Consider the following 17358-nt stretch of genomic DNA (forward strand, 5'->3'; position numbering starts at 1 on the left):
ATTAAATCCAGGGTGAGCTTAATTGACCTCAGACTCCTCAACTGATATGAAGCTTTCACAGAAACATCAGTGAATAAATTGGTTAGTCAAGTAAATTTTCACCTCTCAGGGTCGTCAAATCCCTCATTCCTGATGACCAGAGCTGATCTGAGGATGTACAAAAAAACAACAACATTATTGTCATTTTTAACCCTCTCTCTGCTGAGCTCAAGGTCTGCACTGATTCTTTATGAATATCTCTTTTTAAACAAACTCAACCAGCAGACTTTCTCTTTCTTTGTGTAAAGCTTCCACATCACTCCCACATCATTCTTCCCTATTATTCTGTTCCACTGATTGTTCATGTGAATTATCCCTAACCTATCTAAAATTCAGACTCTGATCTGTCTTTATCTTTGCATCTCCTCATCTCTTTCTGGTTCAGTCTGGACCTTACTCATCGTTGTCTTCAACCCTCAAAAAGTCGAGTCCATCCCAGTGTCCTGCTGTCCCCTCCACCGGATGGAACCGAATGTCCAGCTCTATAAAGATCTGCAGAGAAGCAGAAAAGTAACCAAAGTGACTAATACCAAAAATCAAGACTCAGCAGAGGGAGTGTTTGTGTGTCCTTACATCAGTCAGGCTGTAGTTGGCATCAGCAAGCGGTTCCCGTAGTAACAACCTGCCAGAGGTAACGACATGCTGGAGACTGATAACTAGTCGACCGAGCAGTCTACACACAGACAAACAGAAACACAGATACTTATCAACTCTGTGTATACAAAATCTTCCTGCATCTGAGTGTGTGCTGTTTGTCTATCATTGTGAGGACAAAACTAAATTTGAGAGCTCAGCCTTGGTTTTAGTTTCATATTTAGTTTGCTGTGTATGTTGACTCCATCATTTATTTTCACCTTTTAGTTAATTTTCAGGGAGACTAGTGACACCTCACTGAAAAAGATTTACATCAACATTCCTAATCACAAATGAATGATGCATAGTGATGGTTCAGGGTCCCTACAACGACGCAAATAAACACAGGAGTGTGTGTGTGTTACCTGTTGGAGAAGACTCTGCTGCAGTTGTAAACCCTGACGGACAAAACTTCATCAGTGATAACTTTACCGTAGTGCGGCCAGCGGAAATGCTGCGTGCACAAAATCACACACAAACACAAAAGTTAAATCATACAAGGAGGAGTGGGCACAGACTTTAGTTTTTTTTTTCTACACACACACATGCACAAAAAGTCCATCAGGAGCCTCACACTTCACTTTAAATGCTCATAATTTAGAAGTTTTACAGCATAAAAATATGTTGATAACTAGGAAAAACTCCAACTAAAGAAAGAAGGAAGAGACTGTCCTATCTCTACTTTGGACATTTTCCCGTTGAACCTTTAATCACCAGGTAAGTGCGGTAGACACGCACACATGCACCCAGCTGGTCACACCTGAAGAACAAACATCTGCCTGACTCAGTAGCATGAAACCCTGCGCCTGTTAACGTCACACGGAGGTTACTGTTTTACATTACTGGTGTTAGCTGTGTTTATGTCAACAAATAGGCGGTGACATATTGGAAGAAGCAGTGGCTTCAGTTCAACAAATATTTTCTCTGAGTCTGACTGTAAGATAATAAAGTTTGTTTTAAGGAAAAACAACGACTCACAATCATGTGCTGACCATTACAGACTGTGTACGAAGCTTCTTTCACATCCACTGTGCGCTGCTTCTTTTCTAGCTGGGAAATTCATTTGCAGAACTTTGTATGAGATACTGACTCACTTATCTACCTCAGGAGCTACAGCTCGGACATGGGGATGTCATTCAGACTGAATAAATGTGTCCACATGGAGGCAAATTGAAGGAGGATGAGAAGAATTAAAGGAGTGGAAAGAGAGCGCTGGATGGCAGATCGATACAGAACATGAGAGTCATTGTCAACCCATTTCTGACATAAACTAAGGCCTAGTCCACGAGTACACTAGTATTTTTTCAAAACTGGGTTTTTCCACACTCATTCCCAAGAAATATATGGTCCACTCAGCACTGTTTTTAAAACAGTTCTTATTAGATTTTGGTTATAGAATAAAGTGTGAGGTAAATCAGGCAACTGTTACGCGATTAGCTGATTTTCATAATTATTACAAAGGACTACAGATTGTCTTCAGGATAAATCTAACATCTCTTCTTGTGATTAAAATTTTCTGGACACGTCACCCCTCAGACATAATAAACTAAATTAAAACACTCAACCTCTACAGTAAATAAATGTCTTTGCCAAATATTGTAGTAATCAATTCAGTATCTGTTGAGCCAGTTCACTCTGAAGCTAAAACTTTACCATAATGGTGTTTCTAGAGGTAATGTTCAAGTTTAACCAAAGTCATTAAGATCCATCAACCAGGGGACATGAAGATGTTGAGCTTTTCAGTCAGAACCAAAGTGATGGATCAGCCACTGATAGACACTAAGTCATGCAGCTGCCTGCAGGAAAAAGTCCTTTGTGCAAGTTGTTGATTTTAAACCACAAAAGTGAATCGTCATTTTAACTAAGCTCCCTGGACAGAGTACAGCAGAATAAAAAAGAATCACACCAGCTGCAGGTATGTGTGTGTGTACTGTAGGAGGGGTACAGTCTCCTATCAGTTCAATAAAAACAGTTTCAATCCGAAGCAGACAAACAACTGCAGCGACTTGCTTTAAAACTCACACACTACTTCTACCCTTGTGAGGACCATCACTGATGCAATGCGTTATAACCCCAGACTATACTAACTGTGACCATAAATCAAAGTCTGATCCCTCAAACAGACCAAACACACAGAGGAAAAATGGGCCAAAAACTATGTAAACCTGAAATAATTTTTTTTTCACTGCAGGTTGACGAGGAAATGCAGTTCAACCCACTTCTAACTGAGAAAAACTTTGCCTGTTTTCACAACAACAACTTACTGATCACAAGATAGCAACAACCTAAAACATGTTTACTATAATGCCCTTTTAAAAAAAAAAAACCCACTTAGACCCACTAACATCTGGGTTTTGAGTGCAAAGCGTTTAATTGGTATTCAGGCCTTGGAGTTAGTAGAAGTTACTGAACACAGTGTAGTCCACAGAACATGCTACTACAGGCAGGGAAAATAGATGTATTTGTCTTGCATTAACGAGCAGAGTCACATATAAAAATCTGTTTCAGCAAGCTACTTTTTAGGTAAAAACAGCATATAAGAGATGATAATTCAACCAGAGGAGTCGCCCCCTGCTGGCCACTAAAAAGAAGATTTAAAGGGATAGTTCGCCTCTTTTGACATGAAGCTGTATGACATCCCATATTAGCAATATCATTTATGAACATTGACTTACCCCCTGCTGCGTCCTGTGAGCCGAGTTCCAGCCTCGTTTTGGCGTTGACGAAGGTAGTCCGGCTAGTTTGCTAGGGTCCCGAAAATAAAGCGTCTTGCTTCTCAAAAAAATATGCGTTCAAAAGAGTAATACATTTGCATCACAAAATCGTCCCTCCAGAAAAGGTCGCTTGGCGCTATTTCTCTCTACCTTTGTATCACTACGGGCTATGTAAACTGTGCAGACTGTAGAGCAGACAGAGCAGTCCCCTGCTTCCGAGCAGCAAACACAGTAACAGGTGCGGCTATCGCTAGGTGGCTGAACGCATTGATATGAAGGGAGGCAAAAATAGCGCCAAGCGATGTGAGGTCTGACTTTTTCTGGAGGGACGATTTTGTGATGCAAATGTATTACTCTTTTGAACGCATATTGTTTTGAGAAGCAAAACGCTTTATTTTCAGGACCCTAGCAAACTAGCCGGATTACCTTCGTCAATGCCAAAACGAGGCTGGAACTCGGCTCACAGTACGCACCAGGGGGTAAGTCAATGTTCATAAATGATATTGCTAATATGGGATGTCATACAGCTTCATGTCAAAAGAGGCGAACTATCCCTTTAAGGGCTTTGCTTTTCAGACTGGCAGGCTGCATCAGTTCATTTACAGTCTATAGTCTGCACGTGTTACTGACCTCATTGAAGATGGCCACATTCTCACACTGCAGCACTCTGGTTTTATGGGTGAAATCTGAAGGACAAACACACTGTCTGGTTACCATAGAAACAGCAGTTATCTGGCTGATGAAATTAGCCAAACAATTAAAACTGACAAGAACGAGGGTTGTAGCAAGGTCAGCTAAATCGTTTCAAGCAATTATGCAGTGAACAAAAAATTGATTTGTAGGTTGATTATAACGACAATCTCTGTTGGATCTTCCACTGGATAATTAGGCTTTACATGTTTAAGATGGAAAAGAAAAATAAATTAATCCATGCTTGTTTTATTAAAATCTTTGTCTGTAAGAAGGTTTCTTAATTAGACCAAAGTAGTGTTTTATTTCACGTAATTACGCACAGATCACCACTTCTTCCAAGATTTGAACAAGATTGGTTCTTGCTCGATGTGTTCGGAAATTAGAAACACACCAATTACACCCACGTGCTTCTGAAGAGAGGACAAAGAAAAGTCCACACAGATATGTGTGAACGGATTACCTCTGAAGCAGAGTTCGACCTTTCTGTCTGATCGACCAGGCAGGTTGGAGATCCTCTTCAGATCCACGCTGATGGACATGGTAACTCGCACCTGTCTGTTCACCTGTCTGTGTGTGTGTGTGTGTGAGAGAGAGAGAATGTGTGTCTACATCGTGTCTCCTGGCTGATCCCTTTTGTCCGCCCTCTGCAGCAGGTGGAAACTAACTGTTGAGTTTGTTCTCTGTGTGCAACTGTACATGCGGGCTTGTTAAAAGTGTGCGTGTGTGTCTTAGGGCAGGTCTTTCTAATGTTTGATAAAGCAAATAGAGTTGCTTAACTAGTTTCCTTCTAAGAAAACACACATGAACAGAAAGAGAAAGAACAATGGCACCACACATAGTGATAGAGTGAGTTAGTACACCAATTTATTGACATTAACTCATATTTGTGTCTGTATTTGCAAGCTTTTTACTAAAATTAATCAACTTCTTCTGGACCCAGTTAAGTAGTTGAATATTTAGGGATGCTTTTTCTATTAAACCACCTCTGTTGTGTCTTGAAGACATTAAAGCCTGGATGTCCTTAAACTTTTTAAAATTTAACGAGAAGAAGACAGAAGTGATGGTGTTTGGTCCCAGTGGCTCCTGTGAATCCCCTCCTGTTGACTTGGGCCCCTTGGTGCAATACAGGAAGCCAACAGTCACAAACTTGGGTTTTAAGATGGACAGTGATTTTAAATTGGACCGGCAAATTTGTGCAGTAGTGAAGTCCAGCTTTTTTTATCTTAGGCAGCTGGCAAAGGTGAAGCCCTTCCTCGCATGCATGCACTTTGAAACAGTAATCCACGCCTTCATCACATCTCGGCTGGATTACTGTAATGCCCTTTATCTTGGAGTCAGCCGGTCCTCCCTCGCACGTCTCCAGTTGGTCCAAAATGCTGCCGCTCGCCTCCTAAGTGGAACACGTAAGAGGGAGCAAATCACTCCCATTTTAGCCTCCCTCCACTGGCTGCCTGTGCATTTTAGAATCCATTTTAAGATTCTTTTATTTGTTTTTAAATCTTTAAATTAACTAGCCCCGCCTTACCTCTCTGAGCTCCTCCATCCTTATGCTCCTGCCCGGTACCTCAGGTCAGCTGATCAGCTGCTCCTGGAGGTACCGAGGGCCAAACGGAAGCTCAGAGGAGACAGAGCCTTTTCCGCTGCCGGTCCGAAACTGTGGAACGACCTTCCGTTTCACATCAGAAAAGCCCCTTCACTGCACATTTTTAAAACCCGTCTTAAAACCCATTTTTATTCCCTGGCTTTTAACCCAGCATGAGACTCTGTTTCTGGTATTGTTTTATTGTTTTTATTATTTTAATATTGTTGTTGTTTATTGTTGTTTTTACATTGTTCTTGTGTTTTAAGCCTTGTTTTATTTTGTGTTGTACAGCACTTTGTTTCAGCCACGGCTGTGTTAAAAGGCTATATAATAAAGTTGATGATGATGAATAAAAAGTTGATGATGATTAATCCTCATAGGGTCTTCGGGTCTGTGGGACCCATTTTCAGTTTTTAGCTTAATAAAAATTATACAAATAATACATTTTTTCAAACTAAGATTGATTGGCCTTGGCTCATTTTCTGTGAGGAACATAAATCAGAAAAAAATTTCAATTTTTTCTTTTTTTTTTGTGTATACCCCCCCTTCACATTTGTATTACATACAGGGTCTTCGGGTCCACTGGACCCAGGGCTAGTGAAAGTGTGGAAATCATAGGTCCTGTGCACCCATATTCTCCCTTACTCCTCTCTGTATGTTGGTAATTTACCAACTTTGTTGGAAAATTAGAGCACCCAACACTGTCTGAACCCAGATTCCCACACATTTCACCCTCTGTCTTGCGGGAACCAATCTTGGGGACCTGACACTATAAATAGCTCTGTCAGCGTGGTTCCATACCACAACTGATCAAGATGGCAACGCGACTCTCTGTTCAGGCTGCCTAACAGTTGATAGATGAAGAGACAGAGGGTTTTGGTGGTGATGCAGAGGAAGTAGAATGTGAGGATCACCCGAAATGATCATGGACCATAATGCCACAAAAGGAGGGGTGGACAACCTGGATAAGCTGGTGACTGCTTACAGCTGCAAACAGAAGACCCTACGATGGCCTCTGGTGATATTCTTTGATATGTTGGATATCTCCTCGTACAACGCCTTCGTCATTTGGATGTCACTGAGCCCAGAGTGGAATGGGGGAAAGCTGCAGAAGAGGCGTCTCTTTCTTGAGGAATTGGGGAAAATGTTGGTGAGACCTCAGATTGAGAGAAGACGAAATCTTCCAAGAACCCCAATCTCTGCAGCCATTGTGAGGAGGATTCAGGGGGAAGCTGATGGTGCCACATCCTCCCATCTGCAGAGCCTGAGGTAAGTGTTTGATGCTGTTGCAGTATAATAATTCATGTTTCTGAGAGAGAGAACTGTTAGTAAAGATCCTCATCTTTTCATTATTCTAGATGGCCGGCAACAACAAAAAGAAGCGCTGTGAAGTGTGTGGACCCAAGAAGGACAGAAAAACACAATATACATGCACCCAGTGCAAGAAGTACATATGCAATACACACAGAGTGAAAATCTGCCCCTCATGTGTGGTACAGTCTGGTATGAAAATAGCCGTGTTCAATGGAGCTAATGTGTTGTTCAGACAGATGTTGTGTAAACTGACCTTACTATGTTGAATTTCTAATGAAATTCAAATAAATAATACTTGCTTCATTTGTACATTTGTTGATTACTTTCCAGTTATGCGTGTTTTATGATGCATTTCCTTATTTTATTACATTTTAATAAGAAAATGAACAAAAACAAATGGCATTTTTATTCATAAATTTAATTTAACAAAGGTAAAGGGAAAAAATTTAACATGTGTTGTAATGTGTTGTTTATAATACTTGCAATTGGGATGGAGTAAACATCTGCAGAGTATTTTAACAAAAAAAGGTTTGATTATGTTGAAATAAAAGCACCAAAAAGCAATGGGTCCACCAGACCCAGCAGGACTCCCTGTGTAACAGAAAGACGAGGACCCTATAAGGGTTAAATATACATATTGATAATCTGTGGCTACCAGTTATAATACAACATGAACAATAATGACAACAATGATTAATATTACTATCAGCAGCAAAGAAAAAACTTATTTAAGACCATTCAAAACCTTCCTTGGTTTTTGTTTTAGTGTTCTCAGGGCATTAAGACCTGTAGCTTCCCTAAATGGATGTATTATTTTGCAATAACCAGAATGAAAAAATAAATTGAACCGAAGTTGGAGTTCAGGACTAAACGCAGCAGAATTACAGCACAAACTTTCCTCGGGAGAGTCTGGTGTTTGTGTCCATAGATATCCGTTTCTCTGCTTGGATAAATATCCAGACTAACATATTACAATTTGTTCTTTGAAATGTATTTGTTTTATTTCTTTCTTAGATTAAATCAGTTTTTTTCTAAACAGCATATTTTATCCTGAAGCCATGTTGTTTCTGAATATTAGAGAGACCAATAGGTTTATATACTGTATTTTAGAAGAAAACATTTAGTATCAGTATATCAAATGTTTATTTACTCTGAGGGAATATTAAATAAATAAGGATAAATTATATCTTAAAAGGTAGAAGGAAGGCTGAAGTCAGATCAGTAGTCTGTATTTAACATGGCTAAACAGGAAGTGCATATATTTATTTTGTGAAATACATATATATTTTCCCATTTCAAGGTGATACTGGTATTAATACCTTGAACATGTAAAGAGGGTCAGAAGTTGCTTTAAATCCACTTACCTTTTGCATAGAAGGCCTCTATTTTAAACGATGTCGAGCAGGGTTTCAGATGTTTTAAACCAGACTTACACTTTTTAGTTTTAGCTCACTCTCCTTTTTTATTCAAGTCTCATTCAGGCCTGATGGACAGACAGGCGTCTCTTCCAAAAAGATTCAGCTGGTACTGATTTTTCTTTTTTTGACAGGTCATAGCACAGGACCTAAAAGGTTATTGCCGTTTACTTTGGTTGATGATAGAACCTGTTTTTCTCATGCTCATGTGATGTGATGTTGTGCTTTGCTTTTTGAAATCTGGCGTCCAGTGTTCCAGATCACTACTGGGGACGAGACTATAACAGAGCATCTACAGTATATTTTTGAGTGGGTTACTTCTGATTATATATAATAAACGTATGATTAAAAACACACAGTTTGTCCTAACAGCATTTTGTCTGGCTGTTACATTGATAACAGGAATTCTCACCATTTCTTAGAATAAGGACAACTCTTTGATTATAAAGGTTATATCTGGGAACACAACAAGTTGAGAAACACAAGCAGGCAGCAAAAAATATATATAAATAAATAAATAAATAAATAAATAGAGAAATAAAAATAGTGGATTTATAGAAACAAACATTAGCACCTCTGGCTACAGAAAAACAGGACAAGACACTTTCTCCTCCCAACGTTGCTTTATTATTGTAGAGAAACATGCAGCAGTCAGACAGATTTGTTGTTACTGGTTATACTGGTATAGTGGTTTAGTTATACTGGTTAGTTATTTACTAGTTGAAAATAATAGAGCTGTGGAGCCGTTGGTGACGTTATACTGAAAACTTTTAAACAAACTTTTGCTCATTTCTGCATCTTCCACTGTCCGTTTCTTTTTCTTAGTGATGTCACAGCATCATGTGGCATGGAGACAGGATTATGGTGTCAATACAGCATGTACAACTGAACTCTGAACTACACTTTTGTAGTTACATTCGTTTACAGTTGGTTAAAAGTTGAATTTATAACATGAGGCAGATTTGACACGTGAAAACAAGATGAAGATCTTCCTTCAAGTAGAACTCAACAAAGGTGGGAAAACAAAGTGGTTGGCAGCCTGACGGAGACTAATTTCACCTAAACATATATACTGCAGTCTGGCAACAACACAAAAATGAAAAGTGAACTTAGGGTATATCTTACAGCTCATGAAGCTTTCTGTTGAAAACGTTTATTTCTATTGGTAAATGTTAAAATTTTATTTTTTAAAGGACCAAATGTTGCAGGTCTGCATCCTCGATGGAAAGTATTTATTAAGATGAAATAAGCCGGCGTTTCCCAGCCTGGACTTTGACGTACATCTTATCATGAGATGGTAAAAAGCACAGGATGAAAACAGACTTGTCTGTAATACTTGATTTGGGTATAAATTTCTTTGAAAACCATCACCAGCTGATTATTTGGTCGAAGTTTTTAAAGATGCTGACACAGAGGATGTGCGTCATTGGATAGAAACAGTGAACAGAGACTCGGCAGAAGCGAGGCTCAAGTGAAAATAAGACACTGATCTGTTTTTAAGAAGCCATCTTTAGAGCTTTCAGCAGCATCTGTCTTTTCAGTAATACTGAACTGACTTTGAGCTGAGATTATTTACTGTAACCAAACAGATTAACTTCACTGCACAAGTGAAAACAAACCCAGATCTATAAACTACATTAAACATCAGGATGACAAAAAACAATAAGAATAAAAAAAATTACCTCTAAAACTAATCTCGAACTCTGTAACATTTTCTGTTAAATCCGTTGTTTCTTAAAACAGCAGCAGAATGAGTGGGCTCATGTTAAAGAAATAGTTTAAATTTAAATGGAGAAAGTCGCCTCTGACGACTGTAAACTGCAACATTCAAGTTTAGTAAAGGATTGCATCTCTGATGCATCTCTCTCCTTCAACTCCCTGCTTTTTGAGGCACAAAAACTAACATCATTCTAAGTGTTTTAAAGTGGTTACAGTTTAAGTGCTTGCAGCAGTGTATTCTTAACATCAATAGAAGAGTTTTGACACATTTCAGTATCTCTGACTGCAGGAGCCACATCACAATCAGGAGACAGCTGATGGAGATAGATGGTACATAAACAGCAAGATGGCTGACTCTCACTGAGATGTCACGTGACCTTGTGGGGCTAATAAAAGACAGTTCAGTCTGACAACTGCTTTTCCACCGAAGACATACAAATGATTCAATATTAGGACATAATGTCTGGAAACTTTCCAAGAAGTTTAAGGCTCCTCTGTTATCTATATTTCTACTGGAGTAAAGCCCTACTTGTTAACAATTGGGAGGTTTTTAACAACAACCTGTGCCTCTTTATCATGAAGCCCAAATTATATTTTCTGTATCTACTGTATGCGATACATTTAACCAGAGATGTAATTTAAACAGATCCACATATGAGACTAGCTGATAATATAATCCTCAGGACATCATTGTAACCCGTCATTCGAATGATTCAGACTGAATGGTTTTTTTTAAACGATCCGATGTGATGGCTGATCTGTGAGAAATTATGATCTTAAGGGTGGAAAGAGGCTGTGCTGGGAGCAAAGATGGCCCCATCAACAAACCAATTAGATGATGCAGCATTCAGGCTGCAGTAGCTAATCATCATCACAAAGAGTGGCACTAGAGTCTAAAGTAAGGCAACAGTGAAGTTTATTATAAGGCTGCAGGAGTAAAGCTATGAGTATAAAACCTCATTCAGGATATATTTTATAGCATTTAAGGTAAAAGCAAAGTGCAAAGTCTTGGCAACTGATCACTGAAGCTAATCAGAGCTCTCCCCCCTCCCCTCCACATACACACACAGAGATGGTCCGTGCAGTGTTACCATGGTAACAAATGGGAATGACAAACACTGGACATGTTGACATACCAGCAGCTGCAGTTTCTCTAATGTCCACTACATGCAGCTGTGCTAATATCTGAATGTACTGACAAGTTTAAACAGAACTACAGCTCCCAGATGATGATTTAGCTTCTTCTGTTACTATGGCAATTGTAACAGGGAACATGGGGCAAAAAAAAAAAAGCCCTATGTGTGTGTGAGGGGCTCTGACGGTTACATGTAAAAATGTGCATAGTAAGTGCAGAAGCAGCAGTGGGAATAAATCGATAATCTTTTCTGTATCATTCTACTCACAGAAGAAAAAAAAAATAAGGAAATAAAGGGAGTAAAAAACTGACTTAAAAAAAATAGGGATGTCTGTCCCTGGCGTCATGATTGGCTGACAGCTTAGTGCTGTTTTGTGATTGGCTGACATGCCACGCTGATCCCTGAAAATTGGTTGTCATGTGGGTTTTGGACAAGCACTGATGCATGACGTGGAATGAAATTAAAGTGTGGCTGAAATTGTATGCGTGGAATTGGGGAACGTGGGCTTGGATGAATAATGTGGAGTGGTGCAGCATCTAGGATTTGGCAGCAGTTTGCTGCTTTGGTGGTTCAAGGCCTCTCATTTTGAAATAAGAAACCAGCTGGTTGGGAACCTCAGCGAGGACAGACTGAGCCAGAGCTGAAGCAGGAGCCTGGACATGTTGGACAGAGAGAAACATATGTGATGTTAACTTGCATCACGTCTGTTATCGACTTAAAAACATACAACGTACATAATAAACAAGAATGTTCAGGCACTTTTATGACCTCTAAAAAAGTTTTTTCTCTAGCTACAATCATACATACTCTTACGGAACAAAAATGATATGACAGGCATCAAAAGGAGGTCAAATGAATCAGTCTCTGAACAGTGAGATCAGCACTGTAGAGCCCTATAGAGAGTGGAGCATCATTTGATCTCCCCTTTCTTATATCTTATCTGCCTGTAAACAAAAACTATGCTAGCCAACCATAGGTCCAAAATGCCAATATCTCAACAACTTCTGACACTACTTTAAGTGAGACCTTGTCTGGATGATCAGGACCAACACATGATGAATCCTAACGTTTGTCATGTCAGGTGTCTGTGCTTAAAAACACTGCACAGCTGTTACACAGCGACTTACATCTTTGAACTGCCTGAATGGGACGAACTGGACGATGTCTCTGGCAACAGCCTCTCCCACAGTGGACCTGAGCACACCGTCATCTCCATCCAGAAGCTCCATGGCCTTAAAGTCAGCTGGCCCCACCCCCACGATAATGATTGACAGAGGCAGCCGCGATGCCCTAACTATGGCATCCTTGGTCTGGTCAAAGTCTGTGATCTCGCCGTCAGTGAGGATGAGGAGGACAAAGTATTGCTGCAAAGAGAGAACTGGATGAAAACCTGAAATTCTGTGGATGTCTGTTCAGCTCTTGTCTGTTTATAGGTGTGTGCCCTCACAGAGGCGTTGTTAGTCTGAGCGGCAGTGGAGGCGATGGAAGCAACATGGCTGATGATGGGCGAGAAGTTTGTGGGTCCAGAGAGTTTGAGCTGAGGCAAAGCCATCCTGTAGGCTTCCACAATCCCCTGAATTCCTGAAAGATAAAATAAACACAAAATATTGTGCATTTGCTAAGCTGTTGAAACAATTTAGACAAATCTGGAGACCAAGAAAATATGCTGAATGCAGAAATTTGAAATGCTTCATGCAAAAATCAGGTCCAGTCTCCCACGAACAACACACCAACCTAAAATAATTAAATGATGTGTGTTTGTGTGTCCTTATGATCATTTGTGTTCACATAACATAAGACTATCAATAAAATAATGACCGTTCATCTGTCACAGTAACAATCTGACCTTAATTTACTATTATTACGATCATTTTGATAAATATTCAGCTGCAACCATGTTAATGTAAAAGAACTTTGTTGTTTTATGATTTCCTATTCATCATTGTTAGAGCAACTGCAGTATTAAAAAGAAGTGGTTAAAAGTTACTTATCACCCTGCTACGATATAAAAATGCTACTTACACATCAGCATAATACTGTAGTATTAAATATAGAACATCATCTACTTTTGCATAGACCACAGAACAAGCGCTTCATTAGAGACATTCTAGATAAATGACTTGTATTAGGTGCCTTGTGAGTACCTTGGCAGAAGGGGTTAGAGGGGTTAAAGTTGAGGGCAAACTCATGATGTGCTGCCTGTAAGATCACAAAGACAACAGTTCTATAAGCATAGGACCACAAAAATCGAATCTAATTTTAACCAAATCAGATCACAAAGTCATTCAATGTTTTTAAACCCAAGAATGGTGCCAAAAATACAAAATCATGTCAGGCTCCAGAGTAAACAGCCCGTAAAGAGGTGTGTACAGATTGGTTTGTTAGAGAGCTGACCTGATAGTCTGGAGGCAGTTTGGCTCCAAAACCAAACGCTGGAAAGAGTTTATCACTGAAACAGGAAACACAATAAAACTGCTGTTACAGCCACATAAAGAAAAATACTTCAATGTTCGACAAGAATCCAGAATTTTGACAGCAGATAATAATCTAATTGAACAATAATTTGAGGGTATGAGTATATGACTTGTGTTAGGGGCCTTTTACCAGCAAATATCCATATGCTTTGTAGATACTTAAAAAAAACAAAAAAAAAACCCATCAAATTCAAGGTGATCATGACACTGCATTGATGGGCGTGCACGTTTATGACAACAAACAGAAAAGCATGTTATCATGGTTTAAAATCGAATGTGTGTAAAGTATGATCAGGGTGTCTGCAGGTTTTAACAAGTGCAATTTTAGACTTTTTTAGACCTTTTTTAGACCATCATGGGTTAAATTTAAGACCTTCACAAAGTATTAAAAAAAGAAATAACAAAGCCAGATTGGGGTCAATTGACAATTATTGTCAATGAAACAAACGTATATACATCCATTAATTTCATTATTTTACATGCTTCTAAGCTGTGCACTTCTGGTGGCAATTTCATCCTCAAGAACCTGGGAGAGTTTTAACTTTAGCAGCCCTCCTCAGAGCATTTGATTTTGAGAGGAGATGTGCCATTTTGCTCCCAGCCTTGCCCTCTGCTTGCTCTGCCAACTCATCTGCCTTATTGATCACGAATATTGGAAGTAACACCACCGGTATCATTTCTTGACGACGTGCGGCTAGCTGCTACTGAACAGAACTGGGCAATTCCGTGGGAATTTCGTGCCACGTTTGCCAACTCCTGGTGTTTGCTGGATTTCGTGTGAGACTCCAGTGCCTTGATGCCCAGGGTCCCGAGTTTAAGCGTTCTTTTGCAGAACGTGCAATATGCCTCACTATCGTCAGCGGGTACACGTTTTAGCCAGTCTGCAAACTCTTCCCTTGAGAGCCAATTCTCGTTTAATTTACACTTCGCCATCTCCTGCCATTCAGAGCCTCCTTCATAACGATTCCCGCCTTGCTTGCACACAGAATCAAAATGCTTGCTGCTGCATCCTGTGACGGCAGTACAGTCCGTTTCACATCTGCAGTTTTATTATTGTACGTTCCACTAACAGCAACGCGTCATGTAGAACTACACGGACCATAACTGCCACCAGAGCCGTATATAGAGAACGGCTATAAACGGCTCTGACTGCCACCGTAACAGAAAAAAAACGGCGTGGAAAAGGACGTCAAAAAAAACCCCCAAAAAAAACCCATTAATCCTTTGTCGATATTTTGCATTGAAACGTAGGTCTTAAATTACTCAAACTCAATTTTAGACTTACAGTGCAATATATCTCTATATTTGAGACCTTTTTAGGCCTTAAATTGAAAATGTGTAATTTAAGACTATTTTAGACTTTTTAAGACCCCGCGGACACCCTGAATGATATAGGTCCTAAAATGTAGACTTTTCAAGGCAGGAAGTTCAGAAAAAGAGTACAGAGTTTAGGATGTGTAGTTTGTGTTTCAGTGTGTACTCACGTGTCATAGTCCTGAACAACCTGACCCACGGACCACAGAGCAGACACGTACTGGTTCAGCCCATCCGCACTCATATAGTGGAGAGACTGGGGTGAGCGTGGATCACCATTAGAGCCGGTGAAGTCGATGCCAACCTAAAGTGTTCAAACAACCTTAATTTAGGCATTCAATAATCTACATTTATAAAAATTGTATGAAGTTAATTTAGAGTTGATGATAAGTAACATCTGTATATGTCCTAGTTCAAATTCTCAGAAGTTTTTCTAAAAACCTAAAAGATTGGCTGGTTAAAATAAACCAAATAAAATGTGTCTGTTTCTCAATGTGAACATACAGTGAAGTTGATCTGACAGCCGCCCATCACATAGTCCAGGAAGGAGTGCTGAGTCATGAGCTACAGAGAAACACAGCAAATCTGTCATTGAAGTTTCATTCACAAGTCAGAGGAGAAAAAGGACTTCAAGTGTCTGATTTCGATTATACACAGAAGTCTTTTTGAAGCCCGAGTTGCAACACATATTGTTAAGACGCCACAGAAATCTGTATTCAGAGTGTAGATTATGTACTGGAATGTAGATTATTCTGGGGGGTTTCCTCTTTTCAGTCTGGCATTATTGTAATTTTACAGGTAAAATTCACAGGTGAGATCTCTGGTAGCCTTTACCTTACAGCTCTTTACAACAACGACCCCAGAGTTCTTGTAGTTTTTCTTCTTCTTCTGTTTCTCAGGATGGACGCAGTCAAACTCCACCTGAAAGACCACACACCAAGCAGCTTAATGACCTCCGACCATTCAACAGAAGTTCAACAATATACATGTTTTATTATCAGTGAACTTACCGGTGAGCCATGCTCAGCTTTCTGCAGCTCAGAGACCTTTGTGGTGAAAGATCCGATCAGGTCATGAGATCCATCGCTGTCGTAATCAGAACAATCCACCTGCAGGAGGAGAAAATTTAATGTAACCTATAAAGATTTGATGGTTTGGTTGTAATGATTAAAGATGGATGATTAGTGGAACCTTGAGAGCTCTTTCAAGGTCGCTGGAGCAGAACGTCTGCAGAGGAATGGTGAACTTCTTCCAGGTAGGACTCAGATTGTTCTTCACGACCTACAGGGAAAAACAACACAGATACTGTCATTCTAACATTCACCATCATCTTTCTTTAACTGTAACATCATGTGTGTCTCTGCTCTTGTAAGTCTGAGTGTGTGAAAACCAGGGACTGGTCAGACTGGTTTCAGTGAACTGCAACTGATAATTTTGGCTTTTAACCTCCTGCTTACACCAACTTCTGTCAGATGGTCTGGATTGACATCACATCTCCTTGTTGCGATCAACCATGTGTTTGTTTTTTAATTGAATGAAAAACAGCAGCTTTATAATGTATAGGATATAAGGGCAAAAGTTAGATCGGTTGATTGTAACTTATATTAAAGTTGTGCTGACTGTTCTGTTGATGTCTGTTTTTAATGTGTGTTAACAATACAAACAACGTTTCTGAGTGTGGACTTCAATATTTAACAAAGTCCACTCTGCGTTAATAAGGATCTATTAACCTGAGATATTTAAGATAGAGACTGTTCAGACCTGCAAATACCTCGGGGTGTTGCTGGATATTAAACTGGAGTGGTCTGCCAACATAGAAGCAGTTTAGAGGAGGGGCCAGAGTCTCAGGAAGAAGAGACGGCTCAGGTCCTGCAATGTCAGCAGTGACATGATGTGCATATTTTTTCACACTATCATTGAGAGTGCACTGTTCTATGCTGTTGTCTGCCAGCAGAGTTGCACTACAGACAAAAACTGTAGGCGCCTGGACAAACTGGTGAAAAGGGCCAGTTCTGTAGAAGCCAGAAGGCTGGAGCCTCTCAGTGCTGTGGTGGAGTAACGGATGAGGAGGAAATTATGTTCTATTTTGGAAAACAAAAAACATCCCCTCCACAGCATCCTGGCAGGACAGAGGAGCAGCTGCAGTGACAGGTTCATCTCAATAGTTGAAGGGCGTTAGTTGAATTTTAGAATAAAAAAAACTTTGAAACTTCTGATCAGATCTGACTGACACAAACCTGAACCAATATGTGAAAGAGGCAACAGAACGAATTTTAAATGGTACCGATGTAACATTTTGAGACTCAAAGCAGTAAGGAGTCAAAA

At 39.8% G+C, this 17358-nt stretch overlaps 2 protein-coding genes across 4 annotated transcripts in view; both read right to left on the bottom strand.

Annotated features, from left to right (window-relative positions):
- Nucleotides 1–4706, bottom strand: part of fer1l4 (fer-1 like family member 4) — a 31613-nt gene extending 26907 nt beyond the window's left edge. Inside the window, exons 1-6 of the mRNA XM_075461740.1 lie at nucleotides 4540–4706; nucleotides 4017–4072; nucleotides 1038–1126; nucleotides 613–712; nucleotides 437–531; nucleotides 103–147 (exon numbers count right to left, since the gene is read on the bottom strand). Coding sequence (XP_075317855.1) covers nucleotides 103–147; nucleotides 437–531; nucleotides 613–712; nucleotides 1038–1126; nucleotides 4017–4072; nucleotides 4540–4618 — 464 coding nt within the window. The 5' untranslated portion in view covers nucleotides 4619–4706. The remainder of the gene's footprint in view (nucleotides 1–102; nucleotides 148–436; nucleotides 532–612; nucleotides 713–1037; nucleotides 1127–4016; nucleotides 4073–4539) is intronic.
- A 4288-nt stretch (nucleotides 4707–8994) lies between these two features.
- The window catches only part of cpne1 (copine I), a 32063-nt gene continuing 23699 nt past the window's right edge, over nucleotides 8995–17358 (bottom strand). For all 3 annotated transcript variants that reach the window (XM_075461743.1, XM_075461744.1, XM_075461746.1), the window contains 10 exons: nucleotides 16225–16314; nucleotides 16044–16142; nucleotides 15868–15954; nucleotides 15538–15597; nucleotides 15204–15337; nucleotides 13640–13694; nucleotides 13390–13444; nucleotides 12693–12826; nucleotides 12373–12609; nucleotides 8995–11898 (listed from right to left, as the gene is read on the bottom strand). In XM_075461743.1, the coding sequence (XP_075317858.1) occupies nucleotides 11782–11898; nucleotides 12373–12609; nucleotides 12693–12826; nucleotides 13390–13444; nucleotides 13640–13694; nucleotides 15204–15337; nucleotides 15538–15597; nucleotides 15868–15954; nucleotides 16044–16142; nucleotides 16225–16314 (1068 nt within the window). In that variant the 3' untranslated portion in view covers nucleotides 8995–11781. The remainder of the gene's footprint in view (nucleotides 11899–12372; nucleotides 12610–12692; nucleotides 12827–13389; nucleotides 13445–13639; nucleotides 13695–15203; nucleotides 15338–15537; nucleotides 15598–15867; nucleotides 15955–16043; nucleotides 16143–16224; nucleotides 16315–17358) is intronic.

Source organism: Odontesthes bonariensis, chromosome 3 (assembly GCF_027942865.1).
Source record: "Odontesthes bonariensis isolate fOdoBon6 chromosome 3, fOdoBon6.hap1, whole genome shotgun sequence".
NCBI lineage: Eukaryota > Metazoa > Chordata > Actinopteri > Atheriniformes > Atherinopsidae > Odontesthes > Odontesthes bonariensis.